An 18,753-nucleotide genomic window follows, 5' to 3' on the forward strand; every position below is an offset into this window, starting at 1 on the left:
CCCTTAATATATTCTTGATGTCAAAACATGGTTTTGAAATAAGAGCAAGGATAATGAAAAATATGTATTAGCTTTCATTGCAATTAAGATTATAAATTATGAATTACAAAAACTATATCAGGGAAAAAATACATAATATAACCAATTATTAGGGGTCAGAAAGGGCTAAAACTGAATTAAAAATGAAAATTGTTCTATTGCTGTAGCAAAGTTGTACTGAACTCTCATTAGTTAGTGGATAATTAAGGACAGCATTTAATGACTGGAAAATAATTATTTGAGTTGGCCAAGCAACAATGTTTGCAAAATTTGATAGCATCTGATCATTTTTAACCCAGATAAAGCAGAGAAATCTGTAGATTGACAATATAGACGGGGATTATCATTGCTACTTAGATGCCAGGCCACAAATTGCATTCCAGTGTAGGCAGAAAACCTATTTTTGTGCAGATTCTGTTGTTGGGAAGAGATAACTCAGCCCTGTGAAGAAAACCTTGACTCTGACAACTCCCTTAGTAACCAGAATAGAGCAAATCAGAGGTCAGAAAAAATCAGTACGAAGAACTCGTTCAAGACCAGGGGTCATTTTGAAACCGTTGACACTGAAAACTACAACTTCATGTGATCATGTGACCATGCTGAACAGAGAATACATACCAATACAAGAGCTATGTTTTGGTGCCCGAAATATCCAAGTGGTCTAATAGTCTGAAGCCATCTTATAAACATATTTGCCAGACCCTTTGCTGGTCTGTTACATTTCTATTATCATCTACAGCGCACAGAGACAATGACCATCTTCAGCGGTTTACATGCAACAGTTTAAAACGTAATTACATGAAGGATTAAAGAGCATTTAAATACATTGAAGTTTAGTAACAAAACTAAAATACATAGCTCTAATTAGTGTAGATGAGGTCGTAGTTGCAGATCGACAAGGAAAGAACACATTGGAGGGCAAAGCTAATGTCAGGCGGAGTTCAATGTGCAAAGGTATGATTGAGCCGAAGAAAGACAAACCATTTTGTTTAGTTTAATTTAAATAGCATTGAATCAGGCCCTTCAGCCCAGTGAGTCCATTCCGACTAATGATCCCCATTCACATTGATTCTGTCATCCCACTTTCTCGTCCACTCGATACACATTTGCGACAATTTCACAGATGCCAATTAATATACAAACCCGCACAGTTTTGGACGGTGAAAGGAAACGAGGGCACCCGCAGAAAACCCATGCAGGGAGAATGCGCAAACTCCTCACATACAGCACCCGAAGCTTTGATTGAACCTGGGTCTCTGGCACTGTGAGACAGCGTTTCTACCAGTTGTGTCACAGAGCAACCTAATATATATTTTTCTTTAGCAGAGTTCATTGGAGAATAGAGGTGGCCTTATGTTCCCATTTTACGTTTTAAGAAATGAAGAGAAACTCAGAACCAGGGAGAAAGTAATTTAAGGGGCCATGCATCAATGTAGCAAGGTCAATGAACTGATGTGTGCAAAAGTTTGATCACCCATTACTTATAAAATATAGCTCGATTAAGATAATGGGCTGTGGAAGGATGGAGCAGATTCACCATAATGATGAGTACAGAAAATAATATTTATTGGGTGGAGGGAAGGGGGCAAATTTCAATCAAATTAGGGAGTGATCGGACAAAAATGCTTAGATTTAGTCATGTCAGTGCATCTCTTCAAGCTCAAATTCTATGACTTGGAGTCGTTCCTCTTGTCCAATTGATAATAATAACTAGCACAACTGTTTTTTTTTGTTACAGATATTAAGGGGTAAATAAGCCAGTGACGTGGAGTCAAGATGCAAATGGTCTGAACTAAATGTACGATGAAACAGCTCGAATAGCAGAATCGCCTTCTCCGATTCCCATTCATCTATACTGACAGGATACCAGGTGGGCTTGGACATAGCCACTCCTGTAATCAGTGACTGCTAGTTTTTCCATCACCATCAGCTCGTCAACCAATTCCCAGCACAGAAACATCTTGTGATTGTGGTCCAGGTGTTATAGAGTACGCCTCGTAATGTGTTTAAACAAATCCTTATGGCTTCTTGTGCTCAATATCTGAAAGGTCTCTTTCATTAGATAAGGTATCCACACACAGTTGATAAAGTCATAATGATCTTTAATATCTAATAATTTATAGCTTAATGCTGCATCAAGAGAGTACAAGACATATCTCACCAAAACAGCCCAGAGCCATTAGGAGTTTCCATTGAAAATAATGGAAAATCCCCAAAGTTCATTACTGGGGGGCAGTGAGAGAGGATTATATACCTCAATAATGTGAATCAAAAAAATGTTGTCTTGATCACTTGGAACCAACATTCTAATCCATACCATACTTATTTTTCAGTCTCAAGCATTTGCTAGTCAGCAGTGATGCCATATTTTTTCCTTGAAGGATAAATCATTTCATAAAGTATTACAATATAATCAATAACAGCAGGGATAAATACCACATAATATTTCAGTTAAGAAAAAATGGAAAGAAACACATTCATGTTTTCGTTGCCATTCTGTGATTACTTTTTACTCGTTGCAAATTCAACATTAGCTTTTAATACCACCACTAAATGTGGTTACTTGGACATTAGTGCAAGGATCAGCTGCAAGCTGATGAAATGTCTTCACACCATGTCCTGATCTGGCTGTCATACTGTCCATGTGCATCATTGGTCAGCAACACAAGAGGAATGGCTGCCCTGTTTATAATCAAAGCTTTATACTGTTCACTTACAGCAAAGAAATACATTGGAAATAAAACTTTGGAAAAAATCAAAACAAAAATGTAAAAATACATTTTTTTTTGTTTGAAGTTACTTCTAGCTATATCTTCATCTTTATATGATCAACAGTGTCTATACTAAGAATGATACCGTTCAGCCTACCTGGTTGGTCAATGCACAGAACAGTGGGTTGTGGGGATTTTCTCCAGTGATTTGGGTTTTGTGTTGCTGACTGTTTCATTTGGTCTTCAATTATATGGGAATTGCAGTGGTCCTATGTAAATCACGGAGGGTTAAAACTGATATATTTGAATGCTTGTACAACGCAGCCTCAGTGTTGCACCGAGGCAAGTTTTCAAACAGTGTGCCCAATAAAACAATGAATGATCCACTCTGTAATTGCAGGTCCAGGAGGCTAAGCATCCGTGCCTTTATGGGTTGGTAGAAAGCTACGCACAAAACAGTCCAGCACTTTGTCGTGGGATTGGAATGTTTCCAGACTGCCCAAGTTATAGACTCATGAAACTTGTTACCAGCACTTTGAAATTAGGATATAGATGCACAATCATTCAATGCTTTTCTTAACGGAAGGATCACAGATCTTATTAAAAGTTAACAGAATAGTTGATGAAGAGAGCAGAATTAAACATTTAATGATTTCCAAAAGAAGGAGACTGGAGGGATCTTCTAGAGTTCAATATAAAATTGGAAGCTGCCCCAATAATCTTGTGGGTAAGGACACCGACTGGTATAGTGCTAAACTTTATACACCACAAAATTCCTGAGCTGTATTTCATTAGCTAATATCCTGGGCAAAAGCTATTGGTTTCAATGCCCTTCGATGTGGAGGATGGGGAACTAAATGAATGTAAATGTTCTTGATCATTATCCAGTGACACCACAGGAAAGCAAGGATTCAGTTAGAGGGTGGTGTGAGATTTTTTGCAACACTTGCCTTGTTGTCTTGTATAATGTGCCAGCATTCGATGTTTAAGCTCTAAAACCAAATTATGCGAGATAACAGAAGGCCACTTCCACCTGCAGAATCACACCAAGTAACAGTCAGCACCAGGACGAGTGTGGAGAAGGTACAAGAGAGGCATGCTGCTTCAAGCAGGACTGTATCAAACCTATACATTAATCTGGTTCTGAAAGGAAGATAGCTTGATTTAAGTTATACGGACATCTACAAATCATAAGGTGCATTTTTTTCAGGATCAGCAAGTTGGGAATCAAATCTTAAAAGATTGTGAATGTCCAACTTTGCAAAGTTTCCCACGAACTATGTTTCAGATATAAACATGATGAAATCTTACTAAAACTCGGCATATCGCTCATTTATTTTGATGACGATAAATGATGCAGGTCAACTCCGATTAATGTATTTTCTCTCTTGTAAAATTTAAACGGGACTGACAATTATAAAACATTGGACATTGACAGTTTATAGTATTTTCTTTGATTGTGTTTAGCACAATTTGGGGTTTATTTGCAAATTTAGTTGTCAGATTGGTTTATTGGTTTCAGTTATCATTAATGCTCCTGTTTAACAAGGCACATCGGACATTAAAACAGTTGCATTGTGACCACAATGTGGCACTGCTTCTAAAAACATCACATCAGGAAGTCAAAGCCAGATTAAATAAAGCAAAATAACAGATTCCGTGTTGATTGGTGTTGCACTAGCCTACAGACTGGAAAGAAATGAAATTAGCACATTGAACTCTTTTCAATGTGGGGAAAATAGCAGGAATGATCTCTTACTATTTTGCATACAATAATCCAAATTACAATTATTCACAGGGACAAATCCCAGCCTACCAAAACATCAATGTTCCCACCATGACTGTTCAGACTAAATGGCCTAAAATACATAAAGCTTTTTGCTATATACTTTTATATATTGCCAAAGGTACCAGCTCGTGAAGGCTGACACAAGTCTGGCTAGCTTTCATTGTCTTGGCCCGGTAGTGTGCAACTCGACAGCAAGTGGCTGCCCAAAAGAGAGGATACAATGTTGACATGTCATGACCCAGCCTGAAAAGGTATTGCACCCGATCCAACATTGTGGACTGTTTAAGTGTAATGGGCCAATGTGTAATTCCCAGCAGCAAACAGAAATAGAATGCATGATAGTCTATTCACTTCAAAGCACAAAGTAATACTCCTGCTATCTCCATATTGTAAAAGCAGATGGGAGAGCAAATCTGGAAAGTTTCTCATCTATTTGGTTGTGTTTTGGAATCTCTAGAAGCAAACCAATTCAGTCTCTTTCATGTTACTTTTAAACTGGGGGAAAATAGAGATTTGTAATCTCTGGTATTCCACTATTACCCTGAAAATGAAACGAGGAAGATTTTAAAATTGATTTCGCTGTTTTTTAGAAAATATTAGTCTATTTCCCACTTGGTTCTGTCTGCCATAGGCTATCAACAGAAAACAGTATGTAGATCGGATATTTAAATGCTACTCCAGCATTATCTACTGAATAGTGCACTCGGGATCTTTCTGTGAAGTCATAGATTCCCAACTTTTTACGCTAGGGAGAATATATTTAACAAAGTAAGATTACACTTGATTTTAAATACTTGGCTTAGGTTAAAGCTAGTTATAGCTTCACAGCTCACTCCAGTAAACTCAACTGACCTGAAAGGTCTAAACTATGACAGCAGCTGTTACTTTTTAGTCTTGAGTCTTTAAAATATCTTCATAATATCAAAAGCTCGCTGTATTAGATGTTTCAAGCCATTCAGGTTCCACTTATAATTCAATGGGCGCGAGTACTACAACTTAAAAGGTGAAAAACAATGGCACATGGTGGAAATGGCCATTATTTTAAATTGTTTGGAATATTAAGTTGAAAACAAAGGTTCCATTGGACCCACCTTTATACGGAGAACGTTAGCAGTGAATTTATACCAAAATCTATTTTGGGAAATAAAGTGCCTTCATTTCACACAATTATAGTGAATCTAAATCATAGCGCACTGCAACACTGAAGTTCCAGCTTCCACCATCTCAGTTGCAAAATCTAGCCGACATGTTCAAGACCATAACAGATAATACTATGCTGTGCAGATCCACAAACCCAGTCACAAGAGTAGCTTGTTCAGGTTTGTTTAAGTCTTTAAGAAGAGTCCTGACCTAAAACGTCACCTATCCATGTTCTCCAGAGATGCTGCCTGACCCGATGAGTTACTCCAGCACTTTGCACTTTTCTTATCTTTTCTTAGCTAATTGTGGAAGATATCTTGGGTACGAACTTCCCTTAAACTGCCTGGTGCTTTATTTCTGATTGTATAGCAAGAGCTCTCACCTGAATTCATAAGGTAATTGGAAAAAAAAATTGCAGAATTTTATGATTATTTAAAAAAATAATTGAAGGCAGAAATTCATAGAAGCTTCGCCTTGAACCTCATTCAAAAAGGTGCTGCCTGCACTCTTTGTAAAGTTAGTAAATGTTATCAGTACATGTCCAGGGTGTGTCTGATCACTGATTTAAAATAGTCCAGGTAGAAATGGTCGATGCGACACACCTGGTTACTTTAGACACCTTGAACAATAAACTTAGGAGATCACAATGGAGTAGTTTGAACTGGGATTCTCCTCATTAAGGGTTCGACTGCACATCCCCACCACCACCCTGGCTCCAATCATTCACGAACTTGGCCATCTGCTACCACTGCATTTACCCACCCTGGCCGAAATGTTCAGTGTGCGCTCAAACCAAACCCAGGATATTTTCAAAGGCACTGTGCACATCAGTTTATGAGCCAGAACAAGTGTAGTTGAGTGGATTGGAGGTCGGTTAGGATCCGTACAAAATGAGGTTATCTGAACGATGTTTCTGATAACAGTTAGGTTATATTTTATCAAAGGAGGAAGATCAGATTAACACTTTGGCCAACTGAGGCTGCTCCAGAGCAGCTTCTGAACAATAGAAAAAGGAACCAGAGATTTCTTCATCAGTTTGACGATAATTTCAGTAGAAAAGGTCTGCTTGCACAGACAAATCCCATTTCAATTCCATCTTTCCCGTTCGCCTTTTATACGTTACACCCAACTGAAATACTTGTCTGTTACTCAGTTGGTGGCATGGCCTGCAAACCAATGAAATCATAACCAAAGTGACAGGTTGGGCTTGAATGTTGGGCAAGACCAAGACCTCAGAATACAAGTAAAGCATGCTTCCCAATATACTGCCACAGTGTAACATGTAGGTATGCTCACAGCTTGCATTCTTGTCCTCAACTGTAAACTGATTCACCTACAGAGTACACTGTGCATCATCTGGACTGTAACCAAGCCCTTAAAGCCTTTTTAAGGTACTGGGGCTCCACTTTCCAGAGTTGAGCTTTTATTCCCCAGAACAGACCGACTCCAAACTCCATCTCCACCATTTCAGCTCCTGTCTCGCACTTCCATTCCATCCAGTTTTGACCAAAGTGGCTCGATTTCTTTTCTTCATCTCTTTCAAGCCATAATGGTATTGAAACCCTTCAAGTACAGCAAATGTGGGAAGCTTTAAACCCTGACATTATAGCAGCTCTATATGTGACCAGGCAGAAATCTTTGCACATCATAATTGAATACGTTGGCTATGGTTGGAATTTACTTTGTGAACCGTAAAGAATACCCCATGGCTTTTTCCAAACACTCTTGCACGCAGCCTGAAGAGAGATACTCTTTTTCTACTTCTATAAATTTGATGTAAATAGATCTGGAGATGGCTCCTGGTTGGCAGTTTTCAGAGAGGAAGCTGTTGATGGTACATGTCTCCACGGCCAGCACCTTGACAGGTGGTTGAAAGTGTTGCAGTATGCACTGACGAATGGTTTTCTCCTCTGCTACACCGAGATAACAGTAGCGGACTTTTGACTTCGTCTCACTGCCTTGGTTAAGATCGTTCTCCAAAAGCGATGGTCCTGCAGTGGTGCCCCTGGAATCGTGCTGCAGGGAAACCCTCGGCAACACCCTAATCCCGCAATCTCGCCGCGGGGAGAAAACCTCGCCTTCTGCCTCTTCGCAGCCAATGACGTAGAGGCCGTTGGTATCCGGGATCCCGCCCGGAAGCAAATATTGTACAATGTTGTCACTGGCCGCTCGGGAAAGTGCGATGGGTATCCATTCAAAAGCAAAGTGCAGCTCGAGACAACGTGCCTCACTTTTCGTGATCTCAAAAACCTTAAAATAAACTTTCTTCCAGTTCATTTTCTGACGCTTAGCAGATATCACTTTGCCTTCCGGCTTTTCTGGACTTAAATATTCCTTCAGTCTCTTTCCAACCGGCACCTGGGAGCTGATTTCTGCATAATGGTATCGTATGTCCTCCACCCATCTCGTATTATAACCAATGGCGAAGATACCAAGTTTATTTGCGAAGTATGTACTGCTGAGGTCATCGTAACTTTGGAAATCCTGCCACCTTGGCTGAACTAAGTCTAATAGTGCCATGAGAGCCTGCAGAATCTCTGGCTTCCTAGAAAAAAAGGAAATAGTAGAAAGTCAGAAGTGTATAAACTGCATGCAGGATGTAATATGCAAAGAATTAAAAAGAGACAAAAAGGCATGCCATTTGGTAGATCATGCCAAGTGGTTCCACTCTTAATGTCAATTACATTCCTGCAAAGTTTCTTTTTTCTACGTGCAGTTCCCTACAAAAAAACTCGACCAAAACCAATCAAACAGGACAGTCCAGATCATAGCAACTTCAAATGTAAATATCTTCATTTTTTGGAAATGATCTTAAATTTGTGTCTCCCAATTACCAACCCAGTTCTCCATGGAGAACTTTTATAATTTGTTAAATTTAGAAAAATAGCAGAATGTATTTGGAAAGTTCCAATGTAGTTGGAGAGGGGATATAAAGCCATTTACCAGCCTCTGGTACCAAAGTGAAACGTTGACATCAGTTACCACTTGTTGCGGCATAATGGCAGTATCAGTGTTCCAACAGATGGAGTATGGTTGCAAGAAGATGATGTTTGCTCATGGAGTAGATGACAAAGCTCAATGAGTGATTATGGCTGTTGTTAAATATTAAATCAGGAATAGTCACATCAGCGTATGAATGGAATGGCTCCTCAGCAAAGGGAGAAGTGGAATGAATTCCAATGCTCCAACTGTGGGGGGCAGGGAAGGGAATTGCTGATAAAGGTGAAAGAAATTGGTCAGGCACGATATCAACCACAATTCTTCACAAATTATTCTTTTAGGCTAAATATTGAGACCAAGGGTTGCATGGCGGTCGAGTTGCTGCCTTACAGCGCCAGAGGCATAGGTTCGATCCTGACTATGGGTGCAGTCTGTACAGAGTATGCACGTTCTCCCCGTGACCTGTGTGTGTTTTCTCCAGGATCTCCAGTTTTCTCCTACACTCCAAAGGCGTACAGGTTTGTAGTTTAATTGGCTTGGTATAATTATAAATGGTCCCTAGTGTGTGTAGGATAGCAGGGACCACCGGTTGGTGCAGACACGGTGGGCCCAAGGGCCTGTTTCTGCACTGTATCTCAATTTTTTTTGCACAGTGTGGCAAACATTTTTGTCTTATCAAAACTTAGTATGTGGCATGAAGACAACTGCGTTTACATGAAGCATTGACGTTTTCACATTTCTATTACCATTTAGGGCTCCTTTGACCAAGGAGTTTGGGGCAAAGGAATTTATAGAGCAATCAAGGAATATGTACAAACAGGATTGAGCAGCCTGGAGTTTGGGTCTGGACTTCAGAAGTTTGAGCCCCACATTGTATCTCTGACACATCAAGTTATCAGGCCTAGCAAAGCCAGACAACCAAAAGTCATTTCACAGTCCTCAGGAAGTATATCTTGCCAACAATTTTGGACAAATAAATATTCTCATCTTTATTTAATCTGAGTAGGCGATACTCTTGATTGTGTCATTTTAAATATGGAGCAGTATGAAAAACTTTCCATAAAGCTGTGGAATTGTATTATTTAAAAAGGAAACCAAAATTGCCAAAACAGAAAATGCAACGGGAGATCCCAGAGTACAAAGATACCTGCCACTGTCACTGCTGCCTCTTCCCTCATTCATTCTGTAGGCCGATTGTTTGCAAGAATGTACTTAAAAGGTACACTTAACCAACAAATCCCTTTCAAGGTGCTTCATTTTAAGCGAGATCATCGTCACACCTGGGTTAGCATTGGAAAGTGTTACCAACCTTCACTGTTTCAGCGTTTAACAGCAGCTTCAGTAGCTGTGAATGCAATCACAGCTGCATCATATTTACTTTAACGCACACATACCATCCACCAACTAATACTGACCAGTGAACAGTTTGGCTGGTTTTCATATTCTCTGGATCAGGACCATCAGTAATGAATCGTGCCCTGCAATATAAACATAGCACAAAAAGTAAGGGAATTTGTGTTTGGTAGATTATTTCTTTGTTGTAACAATGCTTCTTGGCAATAAATCTTATACCGTTGGAAAGCCTGTTTATTTCCCTTTTAAATGGTGCCACATTTGTAAGGAACATGCATTTGTGGGATGAGCAGCAGAGCTGAGTATGTGGGTTGCGCCCATGAAAAATCTGCCAAATCTTCTCTGCCAATGCCAAACAGCTTATTCTGCCATTGACTTGTTCGGTGTTGTTTGGTGGATTCGATGATTGAAGTCTGAAGAAACAAGACATATTGGCAATTTAACAATTTATTCATTTAATAAACAGGAGCCTCAGTAGCGTGTGGAAGAACCATACACAGCCACAAAAGCCTGGCACCTCCTCCTCATGCTGGTCACCAGCCTGGTCACTCACTGTTGTGGGATGGCATCCCATTCTTCAACCAGCATTTGTCGCAAGTCAGCCAACGTGGTTGTGTTGGTCACCCTGGCACGAACAGCATGCCCAAGCTGATCCCACAAGTGTTCAATGGGGTTGAGGTCAGGACTGCTGGCAGGCCATTCCATCCTCTCCACTCCCACATTCTGGAGGTAGTCTCTGAGAAACCCTGCTCTGTGGGGGCGAGCATTGTCATCTTGGAGGATAGAGTTCGGTCCCAGACTGTGGAGATATGGGATTGCCACTGGTTGCAGAATCTCATCTCGATATCTCTCTGCATTGAGATTGCCTCCAATGATGACACGCCTCGTTTTTCCAGTGAGGGAGATGCCGCCCCATACCATCACACTGCCTCCACCAAAAGATGTTACTCTATCGGTGCAGCAATCAGCATAGCGTTCTCCGCGTCTTCTCCACACTTTGACCCTATGATCCAACTGCCGTAGGCAGAATCTGGACTCATCGCTGAACATAACGTTCCTCCACATGTTCAGGTTCCAGTGCACGTGTTGCCGACACCAGCGCAAATGGGCCTGACGGTGAAGGGCAGTCATGGCAGGCCTCCTGGCAGCCCTATGAGACCGAAGATCGTCTGCGTGCAGTCTGTTCTGAATTGTCTGGGCAGAGAGCCGTCGGCCAATATCGTCCTGCAAACCTTGACTGCAAATCTGTAGAAGACAGCCTACGGTTCCCAAGTGCTGACAGGGTGAGGAAACGGTCTTCTTCACCTCGCCTAGGCTCTCCGGACGCGGTGGGGGCTTAGCCACTGTGTTTAAGAAACATTTCAACTGCCGCCTCCTGAACACTGATCATTTCTCCAGTTTCGAGGTGCAACTAATTAAAGTAGGCCTAGCCTATCCCCTCTTAATTGTTCTTGTGTATCGCCCACCAAAAATGCATAAGGACTTCATCACCCAATTTGCTGATCTGATTTCTAGCATTTTGCCCAAATTTGACCGGATCATGATTCTTGGTGACTTTAATATTCATGTTTGCTGTCCCACTAAGCCTCTTGTGAGTGAATTTATGCACCTGGTTGAGTCCTTCAATCTGACTCTTCACACCACGGGACCCACTCACAAGTTAGGCCATACTCTCGACCTAGTGTTATCGTCCGGATTCCCAATCAACAACATTGAAACTACTGAAGCCTGTCTATCGGACCACAGCGCTATCATTTTTGACGCATCTCTGCCTTTATCTCCCACAAAATCTCATCTCCCTGTTCGCTACTCCTGCGACATAAATTCATTGACTGCCAGTAAATTCTCCGAGGCTCTCACAGCTGCCCCCAACATCTGCACTATTGAGGCCTCTCCCCCCCATCTCAGCACTGAAGATCTCGCCTCTAATTAATATCACTTGCTCTTCCATCCTGGATTCTATCGCTCCCCTTAAAATGAAAAAGCCTAAGCCCAAAGGTCGGCCGTGGCTCAATGACACCACCAAAGCCCTAAGAAGGGAGTGCAGAAAATCAGAAAGGAGGTGGAAATGTGACACGCTTCAAATTTCCTTCGAAATTCTGAGAAACAATCTTCTCAAATACCAGGAAGCAGTAAAGTCTGCTAGAGCACAATACTTCTCCGACCTTATTTCCAAAAACTCCCATAACTCCAAGGTCCTATTTAGAACAATTACCTCTGTCATATGTCCCGCCCCCAGTACCAGCTTAGTTGGGTCCCCTGCTAAGTGCGAAGAATTCGCTAAATTTTTCACCAACAAAGTTGAGAACATTAGAATGAACATTTCCCCTCCCACCCGTGACCTAGCTGTCTCACTAGTCTGTTCATCTAAATTGGACTGCTTCCAACCCATCACTCTATCCTCCCTTGCAAAGCTTGTCTCCGCTATGAAACCTGCAACCTGCCCCCTTGATCCTGCCCCACTGCCCTTCTGAAGGATGTCATTGCAATAGCCGGTCCCAGCATCCTCTCTATTTTCAACAGTTCTCTGGCCACTGGCACTGTTCCAACCAGTTTCAAGCACGCGGTGGTCCAGCCCCTACTGAAAAAACCTAACCTAGACCCCACCTTGCCTAGCAACTAGACCCATTTCCAAACTGCCATTCCTGTCAAAAGTCCTTGAAAAGGCAATTCTAAACCAATTAGTGCCCTACCTGCACCAATACACCATCCTGGAAAGTTTCCAGTCAGGTTTCAGAGCCCACCACAGCACAGGGTCTGCCTTGTTGAAGGTACACAACGACCTGCTTCTCGCCATCGACACCGGCGACTGTGCAATCCTGCTCCTTCTCGACCTCAGCGCAGCGTTCGATACAGTGGACCACACCATCCTTATTGACCGTCTCCGGTACGCAGTTGGCATTGATGGCACTGCCCTGAGCTGGTTCGCTTCGTACCTCAAAGATAGGAGTTTCGCCATCAACATAGGCAGTTATTCCTCTGCTCCAGCTAGCCTCTCCTGCGGAGTTCCACAAGGCTCCATCCTAGGCCCCATTCTCTTCCATCCCCCACAAGGATGGTCTCGAAGCCCTCCGTTTCTTCCTCGACCGTAGAACCAGCCAATCCCCATCGACCAACACTCTCCTCCGCCTAGCAGAGCTGGTTCTTACCCTCAACAACTTCTCCTTTGACTCCTCCCACTTCCTCCAAACCAGAGGCGTAGCTATGGGCACTCGCATGGGCCCTAGCTACGCCTGCTTCTTTGTTGGGTACGTCGAACAATCCCTGTTCCAGATGTACACTGGCCCCATCCCAGAACTCTACCTCCGCTACATCGACGACTGCATTGGTGCTACCTCTTGCACCCATGCAGAACTCACTGACTTTATACACTTCACCTCCAATTTCCATCCTGCCCTTAAATATACCTGGACTATCTCTGACATCTCCCTCCCGTTTCTGGACCTCACCATCTCCATCACAGGAGAAAAACTAGTGACGGACATTTATTACAAGCCCACCGACTCGCACAGCTATCTGGACTACACTTCTTCCCACCCGGTCCCCTGCAAAAAGTCTATCCCCTACTCCCAATTCCTCCGTCTACGCCGCATCTGCGCCCGGGATGATATTTAAAAAAGATCAGTCTGAAGAAGGGTCTCGACCCGAAACGTCACCCATTCCTTCTCTCCCGAGATGCTGCCTGACCTGCTGAGTTACTCCAGCATTTTGTGAATAAACCCATTCTCTTCTCTCTATACTTGCTCCCCCATGGCCAAATCATTCAAAGGCACGGCATTTCTTTCCACTGCTATGCCGATGACACTCAGCTTTACCTCCCACTGAAACCCAACAACCAGTCAAATTTAAACAGCCTCTTACACTGCCTTGAGGACATAAAATGTTGGATGGCACAGAACTTCCTCCAATTAAATGAGAGCAAGTCTGAGGTCATCCTAATCGCCCCCCCCCCCCCCCCCCCCCGACTCCATCAAATCGATAACAGGCAATCTTGGAAGTCTATCTTGCCTAGTCAAACCGCATGTCAAAAACCTCGGCATGATATTTGACTCTGCATTAAAATTTGATAAGCAAGTCAACGCTGTGGTAAAAGCCAGCTTCTTCCAACTTCGAACCATACCTAAAATCAAACCTTTCCTCCAATTCGACGACACAGAAAAAATCATTCACGCTTTCATTTCCTCCCGCCTAGACTACTGCAACTCCCTATACACTGGGATCAGCCAATCTTCCCTGTCCCGCCTGCAACTGGTCCAAAACGCCGCAGCGAGACTCCTGACGGGTACCCGTAAAAGGGACCACATCACCCCGATTCTGGCCTCTCTCCACTGGCTCCCTGTACGGTACAGAATCAACTTCAAGCTCCTCCTATTCACGTATAAAGCCCTAAATGGACATCCCCCCCCCACATCAAAAATCTTCTAACCCCCCTCTCTAACTCCAGGTCCCTCAGGTCGGCCGACTTGGGGCTACTCACTATCCCGCGGTCTAGGCTTAAGCTCAGGGGTGACCGCGCTTTTGCGGTTGCAGCTCCTAGACTGTGGAACAGCATCCCTCTCCCCATCAGAACTGCCCCCTCCATCGACTCCTTTAAGTCCAGGCTCAAAACCTATTTCTACTCCCTGGCGTTTGAGGCTCATTGTGGAGGCGCTGTGAACTGTTTGCGTGCTACTGTATGTTTCATTTTTTTCCTTAGTACCTAATCAGATGTACAGCACTTTGGTCAACGTGGGTTGTTTTTAAATGTGCTATACAAATAAAATTGACTTGACTTGACTTCTTCGGGTGTCGTCTTCTTGGGACGCCCACTTCGCGGCCTGTCTCTGACATCCCCCGTTATATGGAACTTGGCCTTCACGTTGGAGATGGTACTAGGGCTCACTCCAAATAATGCCACAACTTGGTTTTGCGGAACACCAGCTTGAAGTTGCCCTATCGCACGGGCCCTATCCAGATCAGTCAAACGTGGCATGACGATTCTTGGAGCAGACACCTACTGACCACTGTAGCAGGGCCCATGCTCACAAATGCTGCCAATCAGGTACCAATCAGGCACCTGATTGTCAGCACCTGGGGGTACCAGAAGCTCAAAACAAGAGTCAATAGCAACAGCAGAATAAGCTGTTTGGCATTGGCAGAGAAGATTTGGCAAATTTTTCATGGGCGCAACCCATATACTCAGATCTGCTGCTCATCCCACAAATGCATGTTCCTTACAAATGTGGCACCATTTAAAAGGGAAATAAACAGGCTTTCCAACGGTATAAGATTTATTGCCAAGCATTGTTACAACAAAGAAATAATCTACCAAACACAAATTTCCTTACTTTTTGTGCTATGTTTAGATCAGGAATGGAACCAGACACTTAAAAAAAAACAAACTCAATTGCACACCTGGAAATGATGAAATTAATTTGACATTCTAGCAGACAGCAGTTTCAAATCCACCGCAGTAACCTGCAAAGAACTTTACGTTTAAAATTGAGAAAGGCGACTTACTGCATATTTTCTGTGGAATCTTGACGTGCTTCTGGCTTCTTCTTTACAAAATTCATTTCTTCTAAAGAAAAATAAGATTAAAAAGTGAGCTAATTGACGAGTTTCAGAGAATAGTACATGTGCACATCACCGCCAGGTTCACTCACTTAACAGACTGTTGAAACAGCACATTATTTACCACGTGTTCTAAATTTGTCCTGGCCTTGTACCATAAAATGCTGCAATCTAGCCAAAGCAAAGCTGTTAGAATCAAGTCAGTTCCCACATGCAAAAATACACCACTGGAGTTTAATACATTTAATCATCGGCCAATTACATCAGGGAAAGCAGAAGCATTAAACTCATACATGCTGTGATCAAACCAGGAGTTTTACTTAGAGATAAAACTGACAAGACATTATTTATTCAGACTACCGAGGAACTAAAATAGACTGCCTATCTTTTCCAGCTGTTCTGGTCCAGGCAGATGGCTTTTACTCAAGGATAGTTCATTCCCTTCTGTTAAAAACCAGGAGAAAGCTAGACCATCAAAACAGGCCATACGGACATAGAAATAGCACCTTCGGACACAGATTAGAAATACAAATAATAGTCACTGCCCAGCAAATCGTGGAATATTCCCTTTTGAAATATTTCAGTCAAGTTCAGAGCATCAGTGATAAAGAACCAGGGGGTCAGTGAGTTCTATACACCTGCTGCCAGAATAAATGAGGAACAGAATATAAGGACTGAAAATATTTTCGACATTCTACAAGCCACATGACAGGGTTAATATATTCTTTAACATGGAGGATTGATGTGGTTTCTTCCATATTTCCCTCATGAATATCGTCTTTCAAGAAGATAGAATAAAACAGAAGCATGCTGGAAGGCCACTAAGTGCAATCAAATGGATGCGTTTCATTTTGGACTGTTGGTCAAGGTAGGATCGCTGGCCAGAACATGCTACAGACTACCTCTCTACTCTTCAAAAGTTGGTGGGATCTTTTAAGCACCTCAACTAAAAGGTTGTCATTTCACCAACAGTCAAAAAACTATGAACTCCAAATATCATATTTTCATTAACCCAGATTCTTTTCCTCATTGTATAGTTACAGCCCCCTTTTCAATGTGCATGAAGTTAAGTTGCGTTGCATACCAGAAACAGCGAAAACTATACAAACCAGCTTACCACACAGAAGTGTGTTGGTTTGAATGGTCAGATAATTCACAAATTAAAAAAAATGATACCCTTGGTCCCTCTTTAAAAGTTGTCTGTGTTCATCTGGAGCCCAGAAATGTTGTCTTGATCCTTTGTCAGTGCACGCAACAAGAAACAAAGCAGCGAAGCAAGAGAGGAATCACGACAACATGGCTACACCCTGGCAACTAAACAGTTACGCGGCATAATTTTAACCAAAGTGACCGAGACTCAATAAAAGTTTTTGTTAATTTTGATACGTTTCAAATACCACTGGTTTGTGCAGAATTCACAAGTTTTCAATAGCAGTTGCAGCTTTATCAGATGGTGAACATGGGGCAGGGTCTCACTAACAAAGACATTCCACACGTGCAGTCGGTTCTTAATCTGTAACACTAACACACCATGTCAAAGTGTTGCGAGAACTCTGGCAGAAGACTGCCTGAAGCCATGCTGGAAGAAACAGCTTGGTTCAGGTCAGTTGACCATCAATTTTGGGGAAATGCAGTAGCTTGAACATTATACACCCACCAGCCTGCTTAATATCAAATCAATTCCAGCAGATGACACTTCAAATCGATATTAAAGTTACAAGGGATTTATCTCAGTTTAATCCACCAGTCAAATGCATAGGACACAGGAGAAATAAAGTTAAAATTGCAGATCATTCCAAATTTCTCAGACTTGAGGCATTGTTTTAAGCTTTAACAGTTTTACAGTTCCTTGAAGGTGATATCAAAAAGGCTTTTGGTACATTGGCCTTCATCAGTCAGAGTATTGAGTATAGAAGCTGGGAGGTCATATTGCAGTTATACAAGACATTGGAGAGCGCGCATTTGGAGTAGTGTGTTCAGTGCTGGGCACCATGTTATATGAAAGATGTTGTCAAGTTTGAAGGGGTACAGAGAAGATTTCCGAGAATGTTGCCATGACTCGTGGGTCTCAGCTATAGGGAGAGGTTGAGCAGGCCAGGACTCTATTCCTTGGAGTGCAGGAGTACGAGGGCAGATCTTAGAGGTATATAAAATCACAAGGGAAATAGATTGGGTAGATGCAGAGTCTCTTACCCAAAATAGGGGAATTAAGAACCTGAGGACATAGGTTGAAGGTGAAGGGGAAAAGATTTAATAGGAATGTGAAGGGTAACTTTTTCGCACAAAGGGTGGTGGGTGTTTGGAACGAGCTGCCAGGGGAAGTAGTTGAATCAGAGAATATCGCAACGTTTAAGAAACAATTAGACAGGTACATGGATGGGACAAGTTTAGAGGGATAGGGACAAACGGAGGCAGGTGAGACTCGTGCAGATGGGACATTTTGGTCGGTGTGGGCAAGTTGGGGTGAAGGGCCTGTTTCCACGCTGTGTGACTCTATGACCATGAATCTATGACAGTTAATTTATTTTCTGCTCCGTTCCTCGACAGCAAAGAAATCAATTTTCTTCTGGTATTTTCTTTCCAGCAACTGTTTGCTTAGATAAGAAAACAAATTGAAACCTCCATCCCTCCATACGTAGTTTAATAACACACACACATTGAATTTGTGCAACTTAAAAATAATTTGTACCCATGCTACAGATTTCAAAAGGTGTAAACACTGAATTTAAATGGAGGAGCGGAAACTGTGGATACCAGCACATATTGGAAGGCGACAAAAATTAAATAAATATCCTCGAATTTTCCAAGCAAAAGGCTTGAACAAAATAAAATTATTGGTTAGGTCTAGTCAGTAGAGTACTCCCAACTATGTATTTAACATTTCAGTAAGAATGACAAGATGAAGAGGTTTACTAAAAAGAAACTAGAAATGTATATTATTCATTAGGTAGAGATCTATGCTCAGTTCAGCAATGCTTCACACTTCAGATCCACCTATGGTCTTGCTGTTCCCATTCTCTAATGCACTTCAGTTCTATAACCACTTCCAATCTCAGCACACTTCTAACATGGACTGCTGCACGCTCTGGTCTCAATTGTGATGAAGCCTTCAACTGCTAGAGCTCAAATCTTCAAAATGTACTTCTTAAACCTCAGTCTTTCTAATGTGCTCACCTCCAATTAAGTTTTCTGATCTATCAGTCATTTGTCCCAATAGCTCCTTCAAAT

The 18,753-nt window shown here is 42.2% G+C and overlaps 1 protein-coding gene across 2 annotated transcripts in view; it reads right to left on the reverse strand.

Annotated features, from left to right (window-relative positions):
* Positions 1-1,947: 1,947 nt before the first annotated feature.
* Positions 1,948-18,753, reverse strand: part of msantd2 (Myb/SANT DNA binding domain containing 2) — a 37,256-nt gene continuing 20,450 nt past the window's right edge. Inside the window, exons 3-5 of one of the 2 annotated variants that reach the window (XM_078426584.1) lie at positions 15,472-15,532; positions 10,035-10,097; positions 1,948-8,224 (exon numbers count right to left, since the gene is read on the reverse strand). In XM_078426584.1, coding sequence (XP_078282710.1) covers positions 7,357-8,224; positions 10,035-10,097; positions 15,472-15,532 — 992 coding nt within the window. In that variant the 3' untranslated portion in view covers positions 1,948-7,356. The remainder of the gene's footprint in view (positions 8,225-10,034; positions 10,098-15,471; positions 15,533-18,753) is intronic. The other variant, XM_078426585.1, reaches the window with a different exon arrangement.

This window comes from Rhinoraja longicauda, chromosome 32 (genome assembly GCF_053455715.1).
Source record: "Rhinoraja longicauda isolate Sanriku21f chromosome 32, sRhiLon1.1, whole genome shotgun sequence".
Taxonomy (NCBI): domain Eukaryota; kingdom Metazoa; phylum Chordata; class Chondrichthyes; order Rajiformes; family Arhynchobatidae; genus Rhinoraja; species Rhinoraja longicauda.